The sequence below is a fragment of the Hirundo rustica genome, chromosome 3, assembly GCF_015227805.2.
Source record: "Hirundo rustica isolate bHirRus1 chromosome 3, bHirRus1.pri.v3, whole genome shotgun sequence".
Classification (NCBI taxonomy): Eukaryota; Metazoa; Chordata; class Aves; order Passeriformes; family Hirundinidae; genus Hirundo; species Hirundo rustica.
The window spans coordinates 51133185-51160994 of record NC_053452.1 but is presented as its reverse complement, the minus strand read 5'-3'; the positions used below and the strand labels follow the sequence as shown (position 1 = coordinate 51160994).

At 41.1% G+C, this 27810-nt stretch overlaps 2 protein-coding genes across 2 annotated transcripts in view; one reads left to right on the top strand and one right to left on the bottom strand.

Annotated features, from left to right (window-relative positions):
- PEX7 (peroxisomal biogenesis factor 7) overlaps positions 1 to 15713 on the bottom strand; it is a 43534-nt gene extending 27821 nt beyond the window's left edge. The window contains exons 1-5 of the mRNA XM_040060165.1: positions 15581 to 15713; positions 14130 to 14187; positions 12528 to 12678; positions 8050 to 8127; positions 7647 to 7755 (exon numbers count right to left, since the gene is read on the bottom strand). Coding sequence (XP_039916099.1) covers positions 7647 to 7755; positions 8050 to 8127; positions 12528 to 12678; positions 14130 to 14187; positions 15581 to 15704 — 520 coding nt within the window. The 5' untranslated portion in view covers positions 15705 to 15713. The remainder of the gene's footprint in view (positions 1 to 7646; positions 7756 to 8049; positions 8128 to 12527; positions 12679 to 14129; positions 14188 to 15580) is intronic.
- A 6820-nt stretch (positions 15714 to 22533) lies between these two features.
- Positions 22534 to 27810, top strand: part of MAP3K5 (mitogen-activated protein kinase kinase kinase 5) — a 100030-nt gene continuing 94753 nt past the window's right edge. The window contains exon 1 of the mRNA XM_040059152.2: positions 22534 to 23376. Coding sequence (XP_039915086.1) covers positions 22971 to 23376 — 406 coding nt within the window. The 5' untranslated portion in view covers positions 22534 to 22970. The remainder of the gene's footprint in view (positions 23377 to 27810) is intronic.

Here is a 27810-nt window from a genome sequence, read left to right as displayed (position 1 = left end):
GTCAAGGACTTTTCAGCTCCTCGTGGTGCCCTGACAGTGGCAGGGCTGGGGTTGCACTAGAAGTTGGAAGGGGACACAACTGTAACAGCTGACCACAGCTTATCAAAGGAATACCCCATAACACATGGCATCATGCTTAACCTACAAAGCTGGAAGAAGAAAAAAGAAGAAAGAGATGTTTGGAAAGATGGCATTTGTCTTCCCAAGTAACCATTATGCATGATGGAACCATGCTTTCCAAGAAAAGCCTGAACAGTTGCCTGCCCATGAAAAGTGGTGAATGAATTCCCTGTTTTGTTCTTGCATTCAGATTTTGCTTTACCCATTAAACTGTCTTCACCACAACCCATGAGTTTTCCAGCTTTGACCCTTCTGTTTCTCTCTTCATCCCACTGTGGGGGAGTGACTGAGTGGTCGTGTGGGGCTGAGCAGTCAACAGGGGTTAAACCAATACAACAGTACAAGAAAACTTAAACCAGGAATAATAAAGCTCATGGGATTCCACACAAAGAGACAGAAATAGAGTGACACAAATAATAGCTTCAGTTAAACCATTCAGGAGTACTACCAAATACACAAAATCTATCTCCATGTAGCACAATCTACTTAGCAAGTACACAAAATTACCCGGGGAAATGTACTTTCCAACTGGTCAATTTTAGTCTGATACAAAATGCTATCAAGCTAAAAATTTTCAAGTTATTTTAGGGAAGAGCCCAAATAATTCTTTTTCTGAAGAAATAACATAACACATAACATAACATAAAGGTCAGTGAAATCTTTATTTCAGTGTTATCCAAGAGGATTACACATAAGTCTTTGAAAAAAGTAATTTTCAAAACTGACCGAAGTTATGACTTACAATTAAGCCATTCTTCAGCAAATGGGAATATTGGCTCCATACCCACCTGTAACCCAAATGACCCAACCCAAATTAATTTACTTTAAAAAACTGTTACTGTTTATTTCTTCTTCTTCTGAACACTAAAACATTTTATAATGAGATTTTAATATGAAATATTATAACCCAAAAGCAGTTTATATTATAGCATGTGCAATATGCAGTATTTTACTTAAGTTAGCTTGTAGTATAAATTGAGGTATAAACTCATTTCCTGAGAAACACTTCAGCTTGTACATTAGAGAATGATGTAGTAAAGCTTATTTGATGTGCTGGTTTTGGCTTGGGCAGGTTTAATTTTCTTCACAGTGGCTGGTATGGGGCTGTGTTTTGGATCTGTGCTGACCCCAGGGTTGATAATATCGAGATGTTTTTATTATTGCTGAGCAGGGCTTACACAGAGCCAAGGCCCTTCCTGCTTTTCAGAGTGCCTTGCTGGTGAGAGGACTGGGGATGCCTGGGAGAATGGGAGGAGACACAGCTGGAACAGGTGACCCTAACTGACCAAAGGCATATTCCAGACCTATGATATCATTCTCAGTATATAAAGTATGGGAAAGAAAGAGGAAGTGGGAAGACATTTGGAGAGATGGTGTTTGTCTTCACAAGTCACTGTCATGCAAGACGGGGCCCTGATCTCCAGGGGATGGATGAACATCTGTTTTCCAATGGGAAGCAGTGAATTAGTTCCTTGTTTTCTTCACTTGTGTGCACAGCTTTTGCCTTCCCTATTAAACTGTCTTTATCTCAATCAATGAATTTTCTCACTTTTACCCTACCTATTCTCTCCCTGATCCTACTTGTCAGGGAGTGACCATGTGGCTGTGTGAGGCTTGGTGGCTGGCTGGGGTTAAACCACCACACTAGAGCACAAGGCTTGGATGAATTCAATACTGTGCAGGTAAGTCTTGAAGTAACAGACTGCAAATGGAAACACTCACCTCATGTCACTACATAGACCTGATGTAACAAACTAAGCAAGTAAACTGTATTTCAAAAGCTCCTAGTATAAACAGCAGTTTGGCTGAACTGCAATAAGCCACAGTAACCCCACAGCCAACTTGCTCTCTAGATGCTTGCTTTGTACAACAATGTACCACGCAGTAAATGGAAGCATCTTATTCTTCTATGGCTTTAGGGTTTGGATTTCAAAAGTGACCATTTCTTTGCAAAGCCTTGAACCTTGTCTGCTATGGCATTTCTCCTAACACATTAAACAAGAAAATAACCAGGGGTCATAAGACGTGAAAATTGGACCCACACCGCACACAAATGGATTGAATATAAACCTCTAGAAAAAAGTGCTTTGGAACTCATGAGAAACCACTGTCATAGGCAAACAGCAGAAACCTGAACAAACATAAGCATCTTTGGAATTACTTGTCTGCAAGCCCTGCACTCCAACAGCTTCTTTCGCTCAGTGCTACTTCTGAGGCAGGAATGTGAGCTGAAACTTTAGAAAACTGATGTCAAAAACCTGACAACCCCAAATTTTGGTCCAGAAACACAAAAAACACCTCTACTGAGAACCTGCACTAATTCAGTAAATGCTCTCTCAGTAGAATGTACACCTTCACCGGCTCATTATTTCATGCAAAATGATCAATCACAGGGTTTTTTTTACAATTTGAATGCCAAACACAGAAAGGTGCGCGAAAACTACACGCCAGCCTGATCTATAAAATCACAGCTTGACAACCCCTTTACTACACAAATTTATCACCAAGAGACCAATAAGCTAGAAGAGACTTTGAAAAAGGCAACTCACTAACTCAGGGCTGGCAGTAAAACAGCATATGAGATAAACAATGGTCTTTAGTTTCAACATAAAGTCTAGCACTCAATGAAAGAGCTTACAAGAGTGGGACCTGGACTTACAGATTCATTTGTAAAGCAGCAAAGCTACGGTCATCCAACACTTTTGTCAACATAATAAAAATGTATCAGAAATTATCACACCTTGTTGTGGTACAAGAGAGTTTTTTGCCCTGGCCTTTCAGTCTAAAAAACAAATCTTTGAGCAAAGAATACAATTAATTGATCTAAATACTGATGAATACAAACATTGTCAGGCAAAATTAAAAAAAAAATCTTTCCCTTGCTCATGACTTAAGATGTTATTAAAATTATGTACCTGCCCTGATCAGTAAACTTAAAGACTGATTTAAAAAGGAAAGGAGCATTAAAACTAAGGTCCCAGTATTTAAGATAACAGCTATCAGTCATTCTAAACCTGGGTTTTGTCAAATCCAAAGCATTCATATTTTCATTAATTTTCAGTGTTGTATCTGCATTGAAGAATACTCTCAGATAAAGGTAAAATGGTATTTATTAAGTATTTTCCACTGTTAAATGACAATAAACACAACTGATGCTAAAAAGGAGGCTTTCTTTATAAACCACAGGACTAAGCAAGGCCTATTGCCCTGCATTCATGGAGAATCATTTAGAACTGATTAACATTTGACTAAATACTACTGTTGTGTGCATTTTTAATGTTCTTTATGAGCTTTTCACCAATTTGTTCTCTGGGTTAAAAAAACCAATCTACTAGGCAAATGACATAATGAGTCATTAAACCCCTTTAGCCATGAGGCTGCTGTTAAACATTCATGTCACTTCTTTAATGACATTTTCCACATCAGTGTGTTTTCAGCATAAGACAGACATTTACCAGGGTTCTGGTTCGGTGCTGCACGTACACCTGAATATCCTGGTTATCTTATCTGCTCAGAAATTGTTACTGACATCACAACAGCACTTATTTACATATCCGGAATTAACAGTTTGCTCTGCGGTTATTAAATCACAATTTCAAAAACAAAAAACCAAAACCAGATAAGCCATTTACTTTGTTTTCCAATGTATGAATGATTGTACATGAACATTAACATCCCTGTAAATGTTAAATTCAAGTTTATTAGATGCTGAATAAAACCTAATTTAACTGAAGCATCAGACATATATCCTAATTTAACTGAAGCATCAGACATATATATCTTTTGCAATTCAATTGCATTTTATTGCCCACTGCAGACAAGCTCAGTTTTCTTGTATGTATTCAGAATGGAGACTTAATGAAGCAAAAAAGGCTATACCTTGTATCAAATTCTTTTTCAATTGCTTTATATTGCCATCTTATATTTCTCATTTTCTTCACACGTATTCTTTTTCTAGTCTCATAATAGCCTGATAAAAAGCCGTATTTCAAAATCAAATATTAGCATCAGACCAAGTTGATCCTTTTGAGCAGCTATTTTACTGTGGTTTGTGATTCTGTTTGGTTCTCTGTTTTCAGTGTTCACCAGCTAATTAGTTACATGGAAATTAAACTTCTGCAGGAATCTGTAGGGATTCAAATAAAGGCAGGAAAATGGCAGGGGTGTGGCATGCAAAATGTTTTTAAACCTTCTTTCCCCTTAAAAAAAAAGTGTTCACTGTCTTACTTACATTTAGTTTAATCAGAAGTATTTAAAGACCAGTGTTTTCTCCAATCTGTGGTTTACAACATACCTAACTTACTTTACTCATACATGCAGGATTGAAGATGCTGCAACACGAAACAGCTCTCATTTCTCAAGCATTACAACTATCATATTAAGATAGCAAGTAAATATATGGTTGTGAGTAGGTATGTGTGAAGTGGAATGAGAGAAAGGGGATGGGTGGGGCAACAGAGAGAAAAAAAGATACAGACACACCAACACCTGACAATCCCAAAGCAGTACAGCCTTCTTCAAGAAAGGAGTGTTTCAATAATCTTCAACAACAAAATCCAAAAAAGTTATTGTTTTAAAAAGTGAAAAGAACCAAGTGAGATGAAAAGAAGCACAAAAAGTTTCCCTCCAGACACATTTCAGCTACTAATTTTCAAGACAACAAAGAGTTGCAAAATAAGAGACCACAAAATAGCAGGTTAACCTTTCCAGCAAGCGCAACCCAAAGCTCTAAATTTGACGCAGTACTATCACATTCAGATTCAAGTTTCTCTCCAGCTCCAACTTTAGCTCAATAGAAGATGAATCATCAGTGAAATTTAGCTTTCTGTCCCATGATTTTCTGTCATCCTCATAGAGTATGCAGATCACAGCAAGTTTTAAATGAGGACAACCAGCCTTCTTGAACAGTTTCACTTTACTTTCATCACATACCTTGACTGACAGAGTAGAATGTCATTAAGCACTAAACAATAAACTCCCTGAATATCAACTGTGTGATATACCCTTTTTACAAGGAAATGGCATTCATACACAGAGCTAGAGGGTAAAGAGTTTTCCTACTATCCACAGTGCTGCTGACCAAAGAAATGACAGCCAATATGTATTTTCTATAGCGAAGCAATCCAATCAAACCACAGGAAAATTTCAACGTAAATGATGCAAACACAGAAACCTTTTCCACATCAGCATGTCATGATTGCTATTTCATCTAGAAGCACGCCAGGCATTTTATTTTGGAAACGGTAAGAAAGTTCACCATCCTTTTGAGGACTTCTTCTAAAATCTAATTATTTTATACCCAGAATTACACTATCAGTGTACTGGTAGCAGATTTTTATCGCACACCTTAGTAGTACTTAGAGAAGAAAAATACTGTGTCTTTTGTGCACGTTTTTTTCCATCAATGAGTGAAAACTGACTGCAATTAGCTTCAGGCTCCAGTAGCATATTAGACCCTTTCAGGCATCCAAGTAAAAATTCACAAAAGAATAGGAACTCCGTAATGTTTTAGTCAAAACTTCCAAGAGCTGCACCCCCTGAGTCACTCAAAGAGCAGATCAATTGTTGTACCAAATTTAGGTACCATGACATGCAGCATCTAACAATCAATGTTTCCCAAAATTGTTCAAGTGGCAATGTATTAGAAGAAAGATTGGCTTCATATCCTAGAGGTTCAAATACGAAATAATTAGTTGCAACAGCAAAGGCCTTTTGTTAATCTAGAATGCCACAAATTTTGTATGGGTAAGACTACCATGGACAGGAGGGTTCTAAGTAGGACTTTAAAGAGAACATTCCTTAGAACTTGCAAAAAAAAGCACGTAACCGTGACCAAATGGTCCTTACCTAGTATTTTTTAATACATAGATACTTGCATTTCAGAAGAACTGTTCATACAGTTTACAGGGTTCAATCCTGTAAGTTTCTGCACATCCTGTTAGGCAGGTATCCACCACATAAGGTGGAAAAAACTGCGCTCCAACATTTGGCTTTCAAGCACTACTATGTTAGAACAAATAAATGTTACTCGTTCACCATTCTAGCTAAACTCTGCAGGCAGATCTGGACGGAAATAGCCAGACCGAAATTTTATGAAAGCCACGTGTACTTTTTCATCTGACTTCCCACAGAACAGGGAAGACCAGTATCTGTGCGTACACTGTCTCTCTAACTTCAGTAACAGGAAAACATACCCACACATACCCATACTTATACCCACTTACCTTCTTGATATAAGAGCCAAACATTTTCTATTTAAATCAGTACAGAAGTACAACAGATATGAAATCTGAGAAATTTAGGCCAATGGAGTTAATCTATCAATATCTGTATTAAGACAGTGCCTTACAGCCATTTTATTTCCTAGGAAAACTGTGTGGCTCACAACACCTCTCTCCCAGTTAATCACCAGCTGGGCTCAAGGTATCACTCCAGAGCTCTCCTTGTGCCTCTGAGGCAGGAGCAGGTGTAGAGGTGGTTTCCCCTGGGAAAAAGAGAACCCTGAAAAAATGCCATGGGAAACCCTGTTCAAAATGCCATAGAAAAGAAGCTCATTCGCATGTCAAAGTATGCCAACATTACTAGACGGTTCCTTGTTCTCTGTGTTATCACAGGTTAATTTTTTGGTGCAGGAATTTTAATATTCTTAAGCATTCCCCCCACTGGACCCTTCCCTCAGACCCCACTTTAACTGCCCATCCACACTGGGGTGCATAAGTTCCCCTGTGTGATCCCAGATCCCACCTTTTGCCCCCGTTACTGCCTTGGGCCAGTTCACTCCCATACATTATTGTCTATTGTTTCTGTATTATTAAAATTGCTTCTAGGACCAACTGGACAGAAGCTGCCTCTCTCCATTAAGTCACCACAGGGCTGACTCCTGAGGAAACTCAAAGGGGTCTGAAGGTCCAGGCTTGGACCCCTCAGGAGTCTTCAAGCAGGTTTGGAAAGCACCGCCACCTCACCTCCCTTTGCCTCTGTGTACATCCAGCTCAAATGTGACTGTATTTACCAGCAAGACCCACAGTACCGGCCAAAGCAGAAAACTAAAATTGATTATTACCTTTCCCAGAGAACAAGGCACTGAGATCTACAGAAAGACTTAAAAAAAGCTCAGTGGGAGCTGACTACATTTCTCACAGTGTTAATAGTCTACTGACACTTCAGATAATTTGAACAAAAACATAGTCCAAAACACAAAATAAAGTATATAACACAATTTAGTGGTCAATAACAAAAGTAAGACGAATGGAAGAACTGCTATATAAAATAACAGAAAAAATTGCCACAAGGTCATTGCTAGAAAACTGCTGATCCTCGTTTAAACGGCCGAGAGGATGATCTACTGACTGTAACAGAACCCACAAATCCAGCTGCAGCAACGCATTTACCTTTCCTTGTTCCACCTTTTTTAGAACAAGTGTATACGACACACACTACCATCTGCTGGACAAAGCGCTGAACTGATCCACTAACACAGAAAGTGACTTTCAGATTTTTGTTGTGAGAACCTTTTTATCGCTTACCTGAGGCAGATGCAAAACAACCTGGGATGTGTGGAGACCATATAGTGCTGTAAATGACCCCTTCATGGCCTTTAAAAGTGCATAATGACTTCCCCACAGCTGGATCCCACTGAATAAAGAAAAAAAGAAAACTGCTGAGTTACACATTCAATTAAGAAAGGAAAAGGTTTCATATGTTGAAAAAAAAAACTTTATACATACAGAAAGGACTAAATACTTTAAAAAAAGTATTTGTATGCTTAAACTGGTATCAACTGAGAGTTTAAGCAACCTCTTAATTAAAACGGAATTCCAGCCACAGGGTAAAAATAAACAGGAAAAGAGAATCCATGTTGTTTCTTAACACAAAGTATGAGATCCAAAAAAAATCACACTTTCCACCTTCAGCAGAAAACCAACATACCAGCTTGGCTGTTTGATCCCATGAACCAGACACCACTAGCTGCTCTCCTCTAGTTTGGCTCCAGTCAACACTATATGCCTGTAAATGACATAAGAGCATAGTTTAGAAGGAGTGTTGGAATACATATTTCAGGCTGTGGTTAGCCAGAGTTTCACAAAATAAACTTAGATTTGCAGATTGTATCCTAGGCAGCTGAAAAATACCACTAAAGCACAACAAAACTGCCAACAATGCCATTTACCTGAAGAAAAACTAAATTTAGCATCTCAGTCAGACATTAAAGGTACATACAGGCTAAGAAAAGTATTCGAAAAAGCAAAGATGAGCCAAAATGAAGAACAAAGAAAAGTTGTAACAAAATTCACATACATCTGCCATCACTAGGAGTCTACCACTTTAAAAGCCATAATTCAGACTTGATTTCTTATCACTGATCCAATTTTATTGAAAGAGCTACAGTTTCCAATTGCTAGCCATCTCTCATTGTAAATGACATCTCTCTTCAGAGCTGACTTTGAGATTTTAGCTGACTAACAATGAATACTTTTTTTTAAAATCTAATTCTCCTAAGAAACAGACGTCATAAAATACTCCTGATTTTCATCTTTTCCAGGTTCTATGGCACTCTTTTTTTACCACCCAAATCCTCAAACAAGGAAAATAAAATAAATTAAAAACTCTTAACTATTCATTTCAGTTATTAAGAAATTATTTTCCAACATGTAGTTGAAATAAGCTTCCTCTTCCCTGACAGCATGTTCTAACACTGGTCTCTGCTTTGACAGAGGATACCTTAACTCTACCCTTCACTGCTGATTTTTCAGCTCTGCTGCCTCAAAAAAACAAATGCACTAAGGTAGTTCTTGAAATTATTTAAAATCCTCAAGTAAAATTCTCAAGTACATATCCAACTTCCATCTTCAAATACACATCTTTACTTGATGGAAAGTGCATTCTGTTTTGTCCTGTTTTACCTCACACCAAAGTGATTCAATAAGCTGCAGCAGGACATGAACCATTTCAGTATAAGGTGGATAAATATTAGATAAAACAAGTCATCTATTTCACCTCCTGACCCAATCAGAGCTCCCAGGACACTTTTCAGAAATGTGGTCACTACCAACAAGTAGTAGGTGGCACTGCTCTCAACAGCTGGGCCACTAACCACTGAGGATTTGTACTCCACCTGGAATAATCTAGTTCTAGCACAGTGCTGGATATGGTCTGAAAGTCAACATACTAGATGTTCGGTTTGTCTTGGATAGATGGAATTGTGCATTTAATAACAGCAAACCTGTTTTGAAAGTGGACCTGTATTACCAGATTAAAAAAGCAAAGAAACTGAAAAGGAAGGAAATCTAGCAACTGTCAAGGTCTTCTACGGACAGTGTCCGGTGTGAGAAAGAAAATCAAGGTAATATTCAGCTATTTCTGTGCATTTTCCTTCCTAAAAAATATTTCAGTCTATTTTAGATCCAGCTGAAATGAACTGGTTTTCATCTATTTGCTTATCTTCCATAAGTGGAAGGTAACCACTGCCCAGAGAAAAATAAGCTGCTTTATCTGCAACTCTCATTTTTTTTGTTTGATAAAGTCCTACTTCCCATATATTGAAAGCCATACCGCTCTAGAACCATTTTGTACTAACTCTATTCCTTGAGGAGCTTATAGTCCAAATGTACAAGATACTGGGATGGTACTTGGCAAAAGCCATATAACCAACTCAGAGGTAATTCTTTTGGGTTTTTTTGCCAAACCATACTCTTGACTTTTCTACTTTTGTCAGCTAATTGTACTGTAGCTCATTAAAACACGCTCCTTTCCACTCTAACTCTTTCTACTAAAATAGTAACAAAGGAAACACACCAGTATCGCTCCACAGATTTTAAGAAGGAAGACATGACAGTTCTCCAAAGTGGCTCCCAAGCTCTTCACAGATATTCCTCTCTGTGCCTTTGAATCTGTGTGATGGCCTGAGCTCAACTCCTAAGCTGCTGCTGCGGCTTGGAAATGCCCCTAATTGCATCCTTACACAGTATGCCTCTTTCACACAACAGCTCAGTAAACGTTTGGCTCTCATATGCACACTCAAGATTTTCCAGGGAGAAACGGATCTTTGGGAAACATGCACCTGTGTCACGCAATCCACACGGCTGGTATTCAATACACGCACTTGGGGTGTGCCAGATGTACGGCACGGATAAGGCAGAGCACAGCCAGGGCTCCCAGCTCGCTCCCAAGCTATCGGCACGTAGATCTGCTGGGCACGCGCTGTGACACAGACCTGGGCACATATGGCACACAGGGCTGGCGCTGCTCAGCGCTCTGCAGCTGCGGCAGCGGGACCTGGGCGAACTCTCCTTCGGGCAAGAATTACAAACGGAACAGACAACAGGCTCGGGAAAAGCAAGAGATACTGCCCGTTTGGCATGTGACAGGTCTGAGTAACAGGAAGAGGATGAAAAGGAGACGGTGTGAAGAACACAGTAAGGGTCATTTTTATTCTTCCTTCCTTCTCGTGATATCCTCCAAAATAAAGACGCCTCAATGGAAGCTGTCTTGAGCAACTGGGAAAGACTAATAACACAGCATAAACCTTAGCTGTTAATCTTTTAGTGCTTTATCTTCAATCATAAAATAAATGAACCCTAGCTTATGCCTAAACAGCAGCAAGAAATGCCTCAGGCAAGATGAAAAGACAAGGGGAAAAAAGATGTAAAAACATAAAAAATAGCTTAAAATAAATGTTCAGGCTCACTTTACAAGACAAATTTAATTCAAGCATTCCATTATCTCACAATCCAGTGAGAGTTCATCAAAACCACAATAAATTAGACTTATTTATTCATGAGATTCAGCAGTTGGCTAGTGCTGGAACAAAACTCATCGTCCTTTGATAATGCAAATTCACTTTTAAATTACAAATGCACATTCTTTTTGAGAAGGGACAATGATCTCATTTAGCAAAAAAGAAACAGATCCCTGTCAATCGTGCATTAGAAATAATATAAAATGCAGTGACAAAACTGCCACTAAAAACGTCAGATAGGGATTAAGGATTAGGAAGGGAGTGAGAACACTGTTTGCCAGTGTTTACCACAAATTATTAGGTAAATTCCTTCTGAGATCTATCCTCTTAATACAAGTTTATAAAGAATCAATACAAACCTTTCGTATTACACAATAAACTCACTCACTCAGCCCATTTCCTATACTGTCTTTCTAAGCACAGTTGAATATGTCCACCTCCCATGCTACCAGCTCAGCTAAGATATAGACACAGAAATGCTTATTTCACAAACAACAGATGGTGTAGCAGAACCAAAATAAACTTACTGACATAATTTCAATGAGAAAATGACAGAAACAAACTAACAAAAAAAAAATTGGTACTATGTTTCACCTACGTCTTTCTGTAACTACTATCAGCCTTTGAACATTATCACAAAATCCTGATCACAACTAGAAACTCCTCTCTCAAAATTGTCAGTTTACACAGTAGGTGTATTAAACCAAAGCAGAAAAACTACAAAGAAATAAGCTACAGAAGATGGACTCTTGTGTAACTATAGTCATTCAGCTTTTAGCTGTGTGCTTCATATCCGAAAAAACCTCAAGGTTTTTGGGAATGAAACTGAATTTCCTCAATCAGGTTTTTGATGGCATATCTACTAGATTATTTTATTGGGATCCATGTCACTTAGATAAAGTATCAGTAAAGCCAGTAAAATCCAGGCTGAAAATCACTGCATTTTATGTTCAAAGACTTAACAGAAGTGAGTGGAGGGTTAGAAGGAAAGCTTAAAAAAAAAGGGAAAAAAATCACTTTAGGGAAGATATATGTACTACAGTATAAATATCCTTAAAACTATGCAAATATATTTATGAAGCTGAATATAACATTCTTCTCTACCCATACAGCACTGCATAAAGAAACTGAGATTTTAAGAAAATCAAAGGCAACAGTATCAAACCAAGGCTAATGAAACATACATACTGTCCCAACATTTGACTACTATCATTTGAGTAGGATCTCACAGATGCCAGGAGGAAAAAGGATAAGCAGATCCGAGTGCAACCAAAGTACTAACGATCTGCAAACTGTGCATCACTCCACAACCGCAAGAATACGAATGATATAACAGCTGTCTGATTTAGACCCATCTAATAAGGCTCTCTAAAAATCACAGCATGACTGCAGTGATTTTATACATCACAATGATTACTTAGCCTGTAAGGAACCACAAATGCTACTTCTGAATATATTAGATTTGTGCAATCAAGCAATACCTACTACAGCGTATGAACATGCACAAGAATATGTACGTCCACTTTATATTCAAGTCATTAATTCAAAACGCAGACCCAAAAAAAGTTAGAAAACAAAAAGCCACTTTTGATTATAAGACTACAAATAAATACTTTCATTATTCAAACATTAGAGCATCCATTAAATTTTTTAAGTTTGCCTGATTTACCTCCAGAGTGTGTTCTTTATAGACTTGCAGTGGACCTTTGGATTTAGCCATATCCCAGATTTGCAGAGATCCATCTCCACTACAAGTGATCAACACGTTTTCATTATTCTCACTCCAGGTCACATCAAACAGGCCATCATTCCAGTCAAAACTAAATTGGAAAAATGAAGATATTTGTCTGTGAGAAAGCATGATATAAAAGTCTGGACTAGTTCCATGCAAAGAAAGTATTTCTTTAAATCAGCCTTCTTACCATTCTAAACAGTATTTTCATATATTTGAGTTTCAAGTGAATCTCCTCATAATTAATTTACTTGTTTGAATGTCAATTTCTACAACCGCATGCCTTCCACACACAAAGAAGGAGCTCTGATTTCCGTCTATAACTTGCTATGCAAACAGAGGTACAATATGCCTCAGTCTGATTTATGGTTTCTCCTGAATGTAAGAGCACTTTGTTTCTAACTGTGGTAAAGAAAGAAATAAAACTGTGTTGGGAGAGCTCCATCCAATTCACAACACCACTACGAATCTGAGTCACAATGTAAACCCAACAGAAACACAATCATGAATTTACAGAAGAACTCTCCACTTCCTTGAAAATTCTTTCAACACATCAACAATTCACCACAAGGGATCTGAAGCCATATATTAGTTAGTCTGTGACAGCTGTCAATTACTGCAGCTTTATCTGATGGGAAATACGAATTTATCTACCTCCTTTTCACTGAAGGTTGAGCTAAGCTTAGGCCAAATTTGATGGCACTCTGCAGTTAGGATACAGTAAAGGCATGCACACAGAACACAGACAACATAGTCTGGGGGTCAGGAACTTAAGAGGACTTTCTACCAGAAAGTAAACGGAGTGACTGGAAACAGAAATGAAGTGTACTAAACCAGAGTACTTACTAGAAGTAACAGAGTGTTGAACATCTTCTGAGTTTTGGTTTATAATTATGAATGAAAAAAAGTTTCTCTGAATATGATTAGCTATTTTAAAAATATTTCTATGTCAGTCACCTTAATCTAAACAATCCCTGTTTCAAGGCTTTCCTTAAAACATTTTAGGTTAGTAACAGCCAAGTATTAAACCCCCTCCTTTCTAACCTTTCTCCTTCCATCCACAACAAAATCAACCTTCTTAAAACCCTTAGAAAATTGTATCTCCTAGGAAAGACCTCCATGACTTGATGTAGCTTCCTGCTCTATTTTCAATATAAATCAGTCATAAGGGCATAAACCTAGATGTCAAGGCACTGTTTCAAAAAAGCTAGAACTTATAATTTCAAGCTAGGGCAGAAAAGCTGCTCTTAATTAATGTTGTCAGTTTTCCATAAAATAGTTTACACTATGGAAATGGTGCAAGCCAGATGATTTCCCATAACAAAATCAGTGCAACACAAACATATCTTTTCTATCATACGTAAATACAAATGCATCAATTTCTATGTAAATACAATGACCTGTATTCAGTAGCTACTTCAGAATAGAAAAAATACTTTATATTGCTAAAAATAACCAAAAATATTTCAGTTGTGCCTGGCACTCACATGTACGCAGTAAGTTTTTCTCTTACAAAAATAAAAGATAAACCTGTATTACCTCCTGAGCAGAACAATCCCAGCTTCATTTTGTCCCAGTACTGCCAGGGTTCCACAACCTAAACCAGCAAAATGAAACAAAACATCACAACTAGTTCCTCAGTGCCAAAGGAAACTGGGGTGGTTCTGAGGTAGCTCCAGTGTGCAAACACAAAAGGCACACGATCTTTAAGAGGCCGAGCAATTACATGCATAATTAAACATCTTGTGGTCTCAAGTTGTTTAAAACAATAATTAATTTACATCAGATTGTCCTGGCTTGATTTTGCATTTTTTGGTGGGTGGTTTTGGTTTTTTTGTGTTGTTGTTGCTGTTGGTTTTGGTTTGTTTGTTTGGGGGAGGGGGGTGTGTTTGCCCTTTTTAAAAAAAAAAAACAAAAAACTCCAGTATATCTGTAAGTGAGGTTGAAAGAAATTGCTTTTAAAGAAAGCATAAAAGTGCATTTTCCCCATGGGCCTCACATGACAGACATACCAACACAGAGTTCCCTTCCGTCTTTTTGGGAACACAGCAGACCAAACACTTTTTTCATCCCTTCCTGAATAAAGTAATAGAAACACAGCACACCAGAAACTAAACAAATAATTCAGTTTCGATAAAACACACATCGGTTCTGCTTCCTCATCTGATGGCGATATTGTTAAAGTAATTCTACACTTGGAATTTTTTTTAAATTAATTTTTGGGGGAGCAATACTCCCATTGGAAATTAAAAAGGCGCCAGTATTGAGGAACGCTCAGCTTGGCCCTTTCAAGAGACCACAGGGTCACCAGGTCCTGCCTGGACACTCAGAGACTAAAGCCACAGAATCACAGAATAAGCTGAGCTGGAAAGCACCCATCAGGAGCGAGTCCAACTCCCGGCCCTGCACAGCACCATCCCTAAGAGTCCCACCCGAGAGCATCGTCCAAACACCTCCTGAGCTTCTGTCAGCCTCGGTGCTGCGAACACTTCCCTGGGAGCCTGTTCTAGCGCCCAGCCACCCTCTGGGTGAAGAATCTTTTCCTAATATCCAACCCAAACCTTCCCTGGCCATTCCACAACTTGAGGCCGTTCCCTCGGGTCCTGTCACCGGAGAAAGTTATTTTCAGGCATTTTATTCACACTGTGCGCGTCTTTACTACCGCGTTTATTCTCGACCCTGTCAAATGAGCGCTCCTCGGCGCGGGCGCTGCGAGGAGCCCCGGGGCAGCAGCGGGCTGCTCCTCCCTCGGGAAGCGGCGCATCCCGGCGGGCTGCGGAGGTCAAGGGGCAGCTCCCGCGACACCCCCGGCCCGGCCGCGGGGCACAGGCGCTATCTCACAGCAAAAACAAGCGCAGCGCAAAGGGAAGTCGTCCCCAGATGCTTTGGCATTTGACAGACGCCGTCCGTCCTTCCGCACACCCGCGTTTCCAGCCTCCTCCCGCGAGGAGCCACGTTCCCGGTCACCCCCGCCGCGCCGCCCCCCGCACCTGCCATGCCGTAGTACTGCGCGGCGGCGCAGGCCACGCGCCCCGGGCAGTATGGCGAGAACTCCACCGCGTACCCGTGCAGCCCGGGCAGCCGCAGGGCGCCCGCGCCCGCCGCCGTGCCCATGGCCCCCGCCCGGGCCTCCGCCGAGCCGCGGAGGAGCCGCGGAGGAGCCGCGGAGGAGCCGCCGCGCCCCCGGCCCCGGCGGAAGCGCCCGCCCGCCGGGCGGTGCCGGAGCCGCGGCGCCGCCGCCGCCATCTTTGGCCATGGCAGGGGCGGCCCAGGGCGCTGCCGGTGCGGCGAGTCGGGGAACACCGAGCCTCCGAATCGCCTTCCGAATCGCCTTCCTGCGAAGAGAGAATCGCTTCCAAATTTCAGAAACAACCCGCTCTTTTATACGCCACGTAGGACATAGATCAGCTCGCTCTGTGTGCATCAGCTTGAATGCGTGAGATGTTTCAATCATAAGCGTGTGCGTTAGCTTTCAGTTTTCCTTTTAAAAAGAACTTCTGAGTTTTCATTCTAATTTCTTGAATAGATCTGCATGCTTTATCATTCTTCTCAGTATGCAATTGTGCTTTATGGAAGCCCTTTTATGAATAAACTCCTTAAACCCGTGACAACTCCTGTTTGTCAGTGGAAATTTTGCCTTTGAAAGGAAGAGATGGGCAGGGGGTGTTCAGGCTTAGAAAATCAATAGCAGAGCAGCAGCTGCAACTTTTGCCATATTATATCCTATATATATCCATCTCTATGTCCCTTAAAATACAGACACAGAGATTATTCCACTTGTGACTAATTAGTTGCTATGACCCATCTATATGTTTAAAGTATCAATTTAAACTTCTGGAAGTTACAGCAAAGGCAAATTAGATTATTTAATCACAGTTACCTCATGAAACTTGGACCACGGTTACGTACTCCTGCTACCTGGCCTTATATTCAAAACTAAACAGGGACTACAAAGTTCATTGTAAAGCCACAAAAATATCCATTTCCTTAAACTGGCGCTCAGATACAGAATTAGGCAGTTATGCTTGTTCTTCAGTCTTGTAATAAAAATGAAAACAAATGTGCTTATCAAATAGCCTTCAGGATTTTAGAATAAAATCAGTTCAAATGCAGTTCAAGTGAAGCTCAATTTAATGTATCCTTTGGATTACCACGGCAGTTCTCAAAGCCTCATAACTGGCAATTTATAGGCTTCATTTATTGACATCATGTGAGATCAGATTATTTTACCCTGGGGCAAAGGAATACCTTGCAGAATTGGCTGCTCCAGGCCGAATTCAACCAATTCTAGCTTCTGTGGAATCTTTACATCAATTTATCTTTTCAAAATGCAAGTTACAAGACAGTTTTCTGAGCAAGTGTTTTTAAAGTAATTGCCCTTTGTGACTGGGATGTCAATAGAAATTATTGAAAAGACACAAGGCCGCCACAGGGGTACAGTAAGTAAATTTGGACACTGCCATTCGCAAGGTATCAGGGAGTCAGATGCTTCATGGTGTAAAGCCTAGTTACTCTATGGTAACAAATTTATCACTGAATTGGAAAGGTTTCATCAAGTGCATTTTTTCCAAGCTGGTTGATCTTTTGCAATGAGTGAAATTCTGCAAAGAGGTTATGCAAACAGGAACCAGTTCTTATCAGTGGCCCAGCTTTGTTTTAAAAACACGATTAAAAGAATTTTAATAGACACAAAGATCAAGAAGTGGATAAATGGTTACAAGGAAGTCCTTAAAGAAGAACTAGCTCTCAAACATTTTTGTCACAGACAAACTTGTGAATTCAGGCTTTGAAGATTCACAGAAGTAGAAAGCAAAATAATATGGACAGTGAAAGTATTTGATTAGGATGGTTTCAAGGTAGAATTACAACAAAAGAAACAAAAGCTATTTTACAGGCAAAAAGGGAAGGTCCCAACGAATGAAGTTGCTAAACACGACTCTTATTTTCTTCTCAGCCTCTGGGCAGGAGAGGAAATTCAAGAAACACGAAGGACCGCCAATCATAGCAGTATTTTATATGCAGCTACTGAAATCAGATGATCTACCAGCCAGCCCATTTCAGCTAACACCAAATCACAGAATCACAGAATTAATTAAGTTGGAAAGACCTCTGAGATCACAGAATGCAACATTTGACTGAACACCACCATGTCAATTAGACCATGGCACTCAGTGCCACATCCAGGCTTTCCTTACATACCTCCAAGGACAGTGATGCCACCACCTCCACAGGCAGCCCATTCCAATGTCTGATCACTCTTTCTGTGAAGATATTCCTCCTAATGCTCTCAAGCTGAGCCAGAGGACATTTAGCTTGGACATTTCCTCTCATCCTGGCAAAAGTTGCCAGGGAGGAGAGGCTGACCCCAACCTGCCTACACCTTCCTTTCAAGGCATTGTAGAGATCGCTAAGGTCACCCCTGAGCCTCCTCATCTCCAGGATGAACACCCCCATCTCCTTCAGTCGCTCCTCATCAGACTTGTGTTTCGGAGCTTTCACCACCTTGGTTGTCTTTCTCCGGCCTCGCTCCAGCACCTCAATGTCTGTCCTGAACTGAGCGGCCCAGAACTGGACACAGGACCCGAGGTGTGGCCTCACCAGTGCAGAGGAAGAATCCAGTCTTCCAAACAGACGGATCCTGCGTGCATCAGTAGATGGCAGCCATGTTCCACGCAAAAAACTGGGAGCTCTCAGTTGAAGGAAAAAAAAAAAATCCCCAACTACACTGAAATTGCCGTTTTCCTAACACAACATAATTTCAATTAAAAAAAGGAAAGTTGCTTAGGATGCAGTTTTAGGCTATCTTTATGCAGCTGTCACTTCTCTACACAGCTTGAAGCTGTACCCCTCGTTAGCATTAGAATAGGTGGTTGAGATGCTTACTGCAGTGTTTCCACCCTTTCGGTCCCAAGAGCTCTGCTCTGTTACAAACACATGTCCCTCATTTCCTCAGCTTGCTAGCTGACAGCTAGCTTAGGTGCGAGTTGAGCTGCTAATCGTCGCTGCTGTGTGCACAAATCCTTCCAAAACCCTTTCTGGTCAGCAGGAACAGTCATCAGAAAGGCTCCAGTCCAAGTGTTTGAACAACTTATAAAAAGATCTTTTCTACCAGAGAAAGTAGAATGTGAGTTATTTCCTCATGTGCAAAGGCAGGTAGCTTAAAACACTGAAAATATTCAAGGACTGTAGTTAATTTTTGTCTGTCTTTTCACTATTGAACCATTCCCTAGGCTCTATGCCATCAAGATTTTCTTCTGCAAGTGAATGCTTATTGACTAATAGAAGCATAGAAATGTTTCCAGCTGAAATCCCCATACCATCATGAAACCGAATGTGTTTCAGCTTTAGAAAAAAACATTTAGAGTCCCAAGGTTCATTTAAGATTGAAAAACTAACAACATTGAAAATAAATAAAAGTAACCAAGGGGGTTGCAGTAATGAATGCAAAGGGAGATGGCTCCCCTCAGATGGCTAAACTGATACGGCATTTGGAAGGAAGAGGCAGTTAGCATGGAAGCTTTTCTGGAAGTTTAAAGTAATAAAAGAAGCAAGAGGTGGGAAAGACACTGGAGCAAATGAAGATTTAGACATGGAGAATTAGAAATAAATGTGAGAATTATGAGGAAAAAGAGTACGAAGTGAGACCAGCATACAATCTTCACCATGCTCACAAGAAAAGGGCTACAAGGACAATCCTGACTGGTGAAATATTCATCCCTGATGATGTATCCACATTGTTCAGTCAGGTTTTGCTGGCTGCCACCCGTGTGTACCATGCTCTAATTTGGTAAGCAAATTCCCCATGTTATTACTGTTCCATGATCAGCTGCACCCCTACACAATGGCCACCAGTCTCTATTTACCGCCCCCCCCCATCCCCCCTTCTACTTAAATATTGTTTTAAGTGTTCAGTGTGACCACAAGTATATCTTTCCTTAAAGACTGGCAGCAGCTGCCTCAAAATACTACCTTCACCCTATTGAACTTAAAAGTTACTTCTCACTGTCTATCTACAGTGATATATTTAGTCTTACTTTTTAGATAGTTTTTAGAAACAAGGTTTTTTAAAATTTTTAACTGTTTCTAGTGCTTGTGAGAGTTCTGGCCTAAAGCTTATAAAAATCACATTAACTTACATAATTTTAATATCTCATTCAAATTTTTATATCTCAAAGTTTCTTTAAATTCTTTCGGAGTTTTTTAGACACATAATTGAAACATGCTGGACTCCTGAAAGCTTTTTTCTCTTTATCAGTGAAGAATTTACAGTGAATCTCCAATCCCTCACTCAAGAGGGCCTTAAAGGATCAATAAAATTTCACATCCATTTTATACCCAGTATAGGCTGATAGATTTCAGGTGGTGGTAGATTTCAGTTTATTCTATGAATTCCATCCACATTATCGTAAACAAATTCAAAATGCAGATTTGTCTAAAATAATTTTTCTCCCTCTACTGGACATGAATTGCCACAATACATGAAAAATATAAAATGGACAGAGTTATGTTTAGATTTAATATCCATAAATTAGGATATATTTAAATTGGTTTTTTTTTTGGTCTTGGATCTTGTTTACGCTAGTTAGATCAGCTAAATCAAGCCTGTGGTATTTGTCATGTGCTGTTTGTAACTCATCAAAAATTGCACTTATATTTACAACTAATAAAATTGGCAATTTCTTGGATGCTAAAATTAGAACTATGGTTAATACCAGAGGTAAATTATTTATAGCTGTAGAAAAATATAATAAAGAGAAGGTTGTTATTTCAACAAATCTACAGGCAACTGCTTGTTCCAAATTCTTTTCAGTTTTGTCTCTGAAAAAACAGAGCTGTAACAGGATGGTACTGAATCGTGATTATATACAAACCATCTGGTGTTAAAGATGTTAATTTCACAGCCCTTGAAAAACAAGTGAACAAGGTAAGAGTACTTCTCATAATAAATGGGGTGTTACTTCAGTTTTTAGAAAGCCCCTGGAATTACCTCCTAATCAAACATAAAACCACAAGAGGTCCTAAATGCCTGATTGTTCATTTCAGAGAGCTAACAGATTAAAAGACATATTTTCACTTTATAAAAGCATCAGCAATTTGTTTGTTATTCAACAGTATTTTGATTTTTTTCCCAGTTTAGCACTCAGCCTCACTCACAGCCAACTCAGTAGAAAAACTACCTTGTATTTGGAATAGACATGGTGCTAATAACGAAGCAAGCCTCTCAAATCAGTAATGCTAAGTGGAATAGCATGCTTCTTCCGTCTCCTTTCAGTCCATGACTTCCTTCTGCACTTGACAAACACGGGCTGTTCTCGAGAACAACAGAGACATATTGTTCTTGCTTCCTGTAAGGTGATGTAAGCACAATGTTGAATGGATTAACACCAATTCTGTATTTTGTGGAAAACACTGTAATTTAGGAAAACACTTTGCCATTCAGCCTGTAGCAAGAAACAATAATCTACTGTATCTGGCAGATGAGCAAATATTAACTTTTCCCTGTAAATTAGTCTTTAGTTTGCTTGTCATCTTCCCACCCCATTTACTGATTTCTTATCAGCAGAAGCAAATGCCAGGCATATCTTTTTGGAAAAGGGGACTGCTCAAAGCAAAAGCAAACAGAACTACTGAAGCTACTGCAGTGACTAATTTTTCTAATTATTCCAGGATTGATCCTCTGTCTACAGAAGTAATGGAGAACAATGATACAGGAAGAGGCTTTGTGCCAACAAGCGGATTAGTCTTAACATCAATTTTAACAGGATGGGACCTCTTGATATAGCATATAAGCAATGCTAATAAATGCTATTTTTCCTTCTCTCTTGTACCTGTTGAATAGAAGTCCTTAAAGAAAAGACATTTGATAAATCATCCACTTTCACAGTATTTATATCCAAAAAACAGACTGCAGAAGTCTCAACTTTATTTCCTTTTCCATTTTGAATTCCCCAGATATTCACTCTTGGACTGCAAATAATCTGAAGTTTTGGGGTATCTTTTCTTCATACCACGGATTATTTCAAATGCCAAAGGATCTTTTCCTCTGCTGGGTCCTATACAAAGTCAGCACAGCTTTTGGCTATATACTATTTATTCCTACTAGTTTCCTTCTCTGTAAAATAACGTTTTTGGTAATTATCAATCTTTCAAGATTCTTGACAAGTAAATTGCAGGGGAATGCAAGAAACGGACATATATAATCAACATACAGGGGTAGTTTTCCAGTTTCCGAGTGCAGCACTTGCAAAGCGTGAGGCTGATCCTGCCCAAAGCAGCCATAAACCAACCCTTCGGTGAACTTGAAACCGTTCGGGAACACAGAGCGAGGCAGGTTCAGGCAGCGAATAATAGTAGACGGCAAAGGCTAATGATTACTCAGTCCTGTCACCGCTCTCAACTCACTGCAAACACTCAAAGCATTTACTCCTAACAAGCTAGAGCATGCGTGCCATTAAAAACAAACAAGAAAAGCAGTAAATGATAAAAATCTCTTTAGCAGGACCAGGTTCAGCGTACAGGAAGGACCTGGCTTCTTGCAAACACAGGCTCCTTCACGTGGACCCCAAGCGCCTCTGAAGGCTCCGGGGCGAGGCAGGGCCCCCGTGACAGACTGAAGCGCAACCGTGGGCTCGTGTTAGGGGGGATGATATTACAAAACAAAGCCCCGCAAGAGACTGCAGGGAAAGGCCGCCCTGGGTCCTCTCCAACAGCCGGTACTGCCGTCCCCTCCCGGGGCTCCCCGAGGAGCGGGGACGGCCGGGCCGGGACTTCCCAAGGGGAGCGGCGCCCTTCCAGGCTGACAAGCCCGTGAGGACACGACGTGACTCCCCCTTCCCGAGAGCTCCCACTCGGGACGCGGCCGGAACGCTGAGCAGGGGGCGGAAAAGGTTATTTGTGCCCGGAGGCGGGGCCGGAGGAGGTGCCCGGTGCTGGGGCCGCCCCAGCCCGCGCTGCCAGTGGCTCCGCAGCTGTCGCTTGGCTGGAGCTGGCGCTCCGGAGAGCGATCCCACAAGTGGTTCCTCGCCGCCGCCGAGGAATTTCGCCCAAGGAGCGAAGCGGCCGGAGGAAGAGAGGGGTGTCGGGGGTGGCAGGAGAAGGAGGCCGGGCTGCCGTGGGTCGACGCGCCGGGTAGTTCCCGCAGGTGCGGGGGAGAAGGGAGCGGCGCGTCATGGTGCCGGTGGCAGGCACGGAGGGAGGCTGTGCTCGTCTCCCCGTCTCCTAGCCTTTGCTAGCGCCCGAGTGGGAATCCCTCGCTTCAGCCCGGCCGCCTCTCCACCTCCGGCAGCTCAGCGGGACCGCTCCGGGGCGGGCGGCGCAGTATGGCATCCGCCTAACCCCGGCCAGCGCTACAGAGCCCGGGGCCGCTCCTTCGTCGCCGGGATGAGCGACAGCAGCGAGGGGATCGTCAGCCTGCCGGTGCCCGGCCCGCCCGGCGGCGGGACCACCTGCGAGGAGGTGCTCGGCAGGAGAGCGCCGGGGGCCGACGCCGGAGCCCGCAGCCTCCCGCCCGACTTGGCTGCGCCGCCGCCCGCCGCTCTCTGGGCTGAGGACGCCGCCGCCGCCGCCTGCCCGAGCACCGCGGCGCGGGCCAAGAGTGGCGGCCGGCGGACCGCCGTCACCTACGTGATCAACGAGGCGAGCCAGGGGCCGCTGCTGGCGGCGGAGAGCGGCGCCCTGCAGAGCCTGCGGGAGGCGTGCGAGGCGGTGGGGGCCGCGCTGGAGACCCTGCACTTCGGCAAGTTGGACTTCGGCGAGACGGCGGTGCTGGACCGCTTCTACAACGCAGGTGAGAAGGGCAGGGGCTGATCGTCGCCGCCGAGCGACCGGCTCGGCCGGGGCTCGCCGTCACCGCCCCGGGTTCACCGCGGGGCGGCGGGAGCAGCTCCGGCCGCCGACTCCGTGCGGGGGCCGAGCCCCCGGTGCCCCCGCGGCCCCCGGCTGCAGTGACACCCCCGGGTGGCCACGGCGGGTACGTGGGGAGGCAAAAGCGCGCCAGAGCCCGCTTTGGTCCCCCGCGCCAGCGAAGAAGAGACTCTTATGTCACCAAGCGTGCTGTGAATCAGCGCTTGTGACTGCTACCAGCGGGTTAAACCTTCCCTGGCTGTTTTTTCTCGGTGTCCTAAGAGAGCGCAGGGATGCAAATTTGTACTAGTAGGATGACTGCCGGCTGAAACGGACAGGAGCTGCGAGGCCACGGGAGCTTTGAAAAGCAGATTTGACACCAGGCGCGTAGGGACGATTTCTTAGTGCTGCCACGGTATCTGGGACGCTCCATGTGTTTGTGGGTGAAAGTTTGTGCTTTTGATGTTGGTTGCATAAAATACGTGCCATGGATGTGCTTGAACAAAGGGCTGCATCCTCTCGCCCCAGTTTGCCAGCTGCGCGGGGATGAAAGTACAGCACCTTCCTTTGAAGGTGTGGTGGTCTGAGGTTCTGTTATGATGTACTTGGCCCTGTTTGCAAAAATAATTAATAAAACTTTCCCGCGTCTGTTTATCCTGAGAAATACACGTTGTGAATGTAGAATAAAAAAATACACTTGCTTCCTATATTTTCAAAGACTTAATATAACTAAGGTTATAGTATAAGCTTTTTGCTTAAAAATAATTTAAAAAAAAAAAAAAATCTGAAGCAAGAAATTGACCTGACCTGCAGTTTTAAGCTTATTGTCTGATGTGGCTTTGCTGTATATGAAATACATGCTAAAAAGAAATATTTAACAAGTTTTGTCAGGTAATGTAGTTGCCTCCTCTCCTGGGCAGGAGTGAAGAAAAAGGGAAAGAAAACCTAAACAAAAACCTCCTGGCAGTATTGTAACCAGTTCCCACAAAGGACTCTTCAGCACGGGCATGCATATGCCTGTCACCTCTTCGAAACTTTGCAAGCTTTGCTTCATGGACTGCTGCTTTCAGTTCAGTGAGGTGGGCAGCTCTTAAGCGTGCACTCACAGCTTTTGCCCCATGCAGAAACCATTTCTTTAAAAGTAACAATTCTCAGAAGTCAGAGGAGCTGTCCTCGCAGGTGGAGGCCCGTAGTGTTTCGTGATAGACCTTATATTCTCTGCATTCAGCTCAGAGAGATTTCAAGCACCCTGACATCTCTTTGTTCCAGGGCAGGTGTACCTGAGAATCTCTTTTGGTTCTGTTGTGGAAGATGTCGTGTAGTGAGGCTCAGGAAGTTGAATTATCCCTGATGTTTTTGTGCCTCTCATGCTGGTGAATTTTTAGACTCTGAGTGGTTCAACAGGCAGATAGTTCATGGACACTTTTCTTATAATGAGAGATTTGACTTGCAGTGGGCCCCTTTTAATTCTGGCAGTAGGCGTCTTGGCTTATAGTGCTATATAACTGCATGCTTATGTAATATAATTTGCTTATTTCAGTGCTTTTCAGCAAACTGTAAATGTAAAAACATTACTTTTTCTTTAGTCCTGTTTAGCTGGAATTTAATGGAACTGTTGCAAACCGGAAAAAGTACTTTGTCATTCTGCTTTAGTAGTAAAGTTCATAAATGTATAAAGAACTAGGAGAGTCAATCACCTCCAGTGCCTGGACTGAAGAGAGCTAGATGTAGCACTTTGCATCTGCTCCACATACACTCTGTACTGTCTGAGCTGACCAGTGATAAACCAGCTGCAATCCCAAAAACTGTGTTATGCTGCTGATCTTCGGTCTAGAGGAATCTGTGGATTTTCACACTTGTTTCTTTATCACTGTTGCACTTTCTGTTGTTAGAAATTAGTTGTTCTCCTGAAGCTTTAAAATACTGAAAAAATCTCTCTGATTGGGAACAACATTAAGGAGTAGAAGCTGTGTAGTAGAAGACTGCAAATGGGGAACAGTGTAGGGAACAAAACCGAAACAACCATGGAGGGTGTAGCTTTTGCACAGGTGTTTGGTTTTTTTTTTTTTTTTTTTTTAACTGCTTTAATAGGGTGGTGGGACAGGGCATTTGTAGGTGACCTGAACTCCTACTGTCTTATCTTTCTTGTCCTCTTTTGCTGTGTGTTTTCAGTGATCAAAGGTGATACTAGTAATAATAATAATAATAAATATCTGCACACTATGTTATTTTAAAAAATAGTGCATGAAAAAAGCACAGCATGACTAAATATGAAATAAAAATTCAGAAGTGAAAGTGCTTCCCAATGACAATTAAGTGGTCATATTCAGGGTATGAAGTCCTCCCAGACTCATTGTAAAGGCAGCTAAATTACAAGAGTAAGGAATGATTTGATTTCAGGAAGGTTTGGAAAATCAAACTTATAACTCTGTTTGTATAAAACAAAACATTAAACCTCTCAACTCTCGTAATGAATGTAAATTAACTGTGTTTTACGAGTCTAGACCTACAGTATAACATACCTGTACATCATTAAGGCTTCCCTTTTTAATGTCTTCTCTTTTGCTTTGTATGACATTGTCTGAAGTCTTGGTGATTTCTGATGTATGTTTGCATCATGCCTTTCACCGCTTCAAAGAGAACTTGAAGGAGTATTAGCTAAAATATCTTAGATGAAAATACTCATCATCCGCTCTAAATGTAGATTAGCCTGCTAATAATCTCCTGCCAGCTTCAGTCAACTATGGCCCTTAAATGCTGAGACATAATTAGAAGTGCATATTTAGTGAGTAGGTGTTAGCTATGTACAATTGAACCATGCGTGCAGCAAATAGCTTAGTCTAGCGTTTCTGGTTGCATGGTTTGAATTCCACTTGATTTCAGCAAAAAAATTAGAAATTGTTTCTTAAAAAACAAATGTCACATGAGCCCTGGAAACTGTTCTAGAAGTATCTGACAAAAACAGAGACTTCAATCTTTATCACAGTTTCTTCCACTTAAAGAGGAAGGTGAAGAGAGGAAAATGTGTTTTGATTTCTTGCAAAACTTGATGTATCTGGATTTAATCAGCTGTCTTAAGGGCTCTTTTCCTTTGTAAAGAGGATAGCTAGCTGGGTTGTGGGTTTTTTTGTTTTGTTTTGTTTTTTTTTTTTTTTTTTGGTTTGGGTTGGTTGTTGGTTGGTTAGGTTTTTTTGGGGGTTATGGGTTGTTTTTGTGTTTTTTTTTTTGTCTCCAGTAAATTTAAGCTGGTGCAGATGAATTACAGGTATCTCCTAAACTCAGCTTGATTTCTAAACACTTTAGGAATATTTTGAAAGTTGGGCAATTAAAGCTATGCCAAAATGTATCCGAGACACCCTTCTAAAATGCAGTAGATAATAATGGTACTTTACAAGCCACTGAAGCCAGTGATATTTGTAATTAAAAGTATTTTCTTTACATTGTAATGACTAGATATGCATATCCTGTTGATTTTTCTCTAATTGCTGAGTTTCTTTTGGAAGCAACCATAAATGAGTGTAAAGTACTTAGAGTTTGTTTGGCTTAGGTAAACATTTTTTCCCCCTACCTTTTCCGGCAGTTGAAATTAGAATTATTTTTTTTCTGAGCAGATCTTTACTTAGTCACTTTGTTATTATGTAAGTGGGTCAAGGACTGAATGAACAGAGTGTTTGAGAAAAAATAGGTAAAAGTATAGTAAAAGGAAAAAAAGTCTCATGAATCAGTAATCTGAATGAAGTCAGCTCTTCACGGGAGGGAGGTGCTCAAGGTAACTTCTTCACAAATGTTTTTAGAATTAGACAGGGATGTGTATGGTAATTTGCTAGATGAATAATGTTGGGCATTCTGACTTTTAAATACAGTCTCAGAGGGACTGGTGGAAGATAAGAAAAATCACAGTTACTGAGGAGATACGGGTTTTTTAATCTGTGGAGTCACTTCTTTGGGTTGGTTCTCAATAAACAGCTTGACTGATGTGCTTTTCATATAAAACTGTCTTTATAACTTTAATGTTGTCTTAAAATGGGGAATTTCAATTTCATAAGCTTGTTATACCCAAGTTTCATCCATCAATGGCCCTTAAGATAGATAGCATTTTCTGCTAACACTGTTGTGTGAGGCTATTGAGATAATTCTCCAGAACAGCAATGATCAACTAAAATACAGTTCATCAAATAATAGATGATAAAATAGGTTTATATCTTATCTTTATTTCTGGAATTCAACATTATTGCTTTCAGAATTAATGCAGGCTTGGGCTTGAGATTGGCACGTGGCCTTACTGGGCTTAGAAACATAGTGTGGAACGTTCTTAGGAGGACTCTTGATATAAAAAATGACAAAAAGTTCAAGGAACTAGTGCAGTCACTTGTGTGAA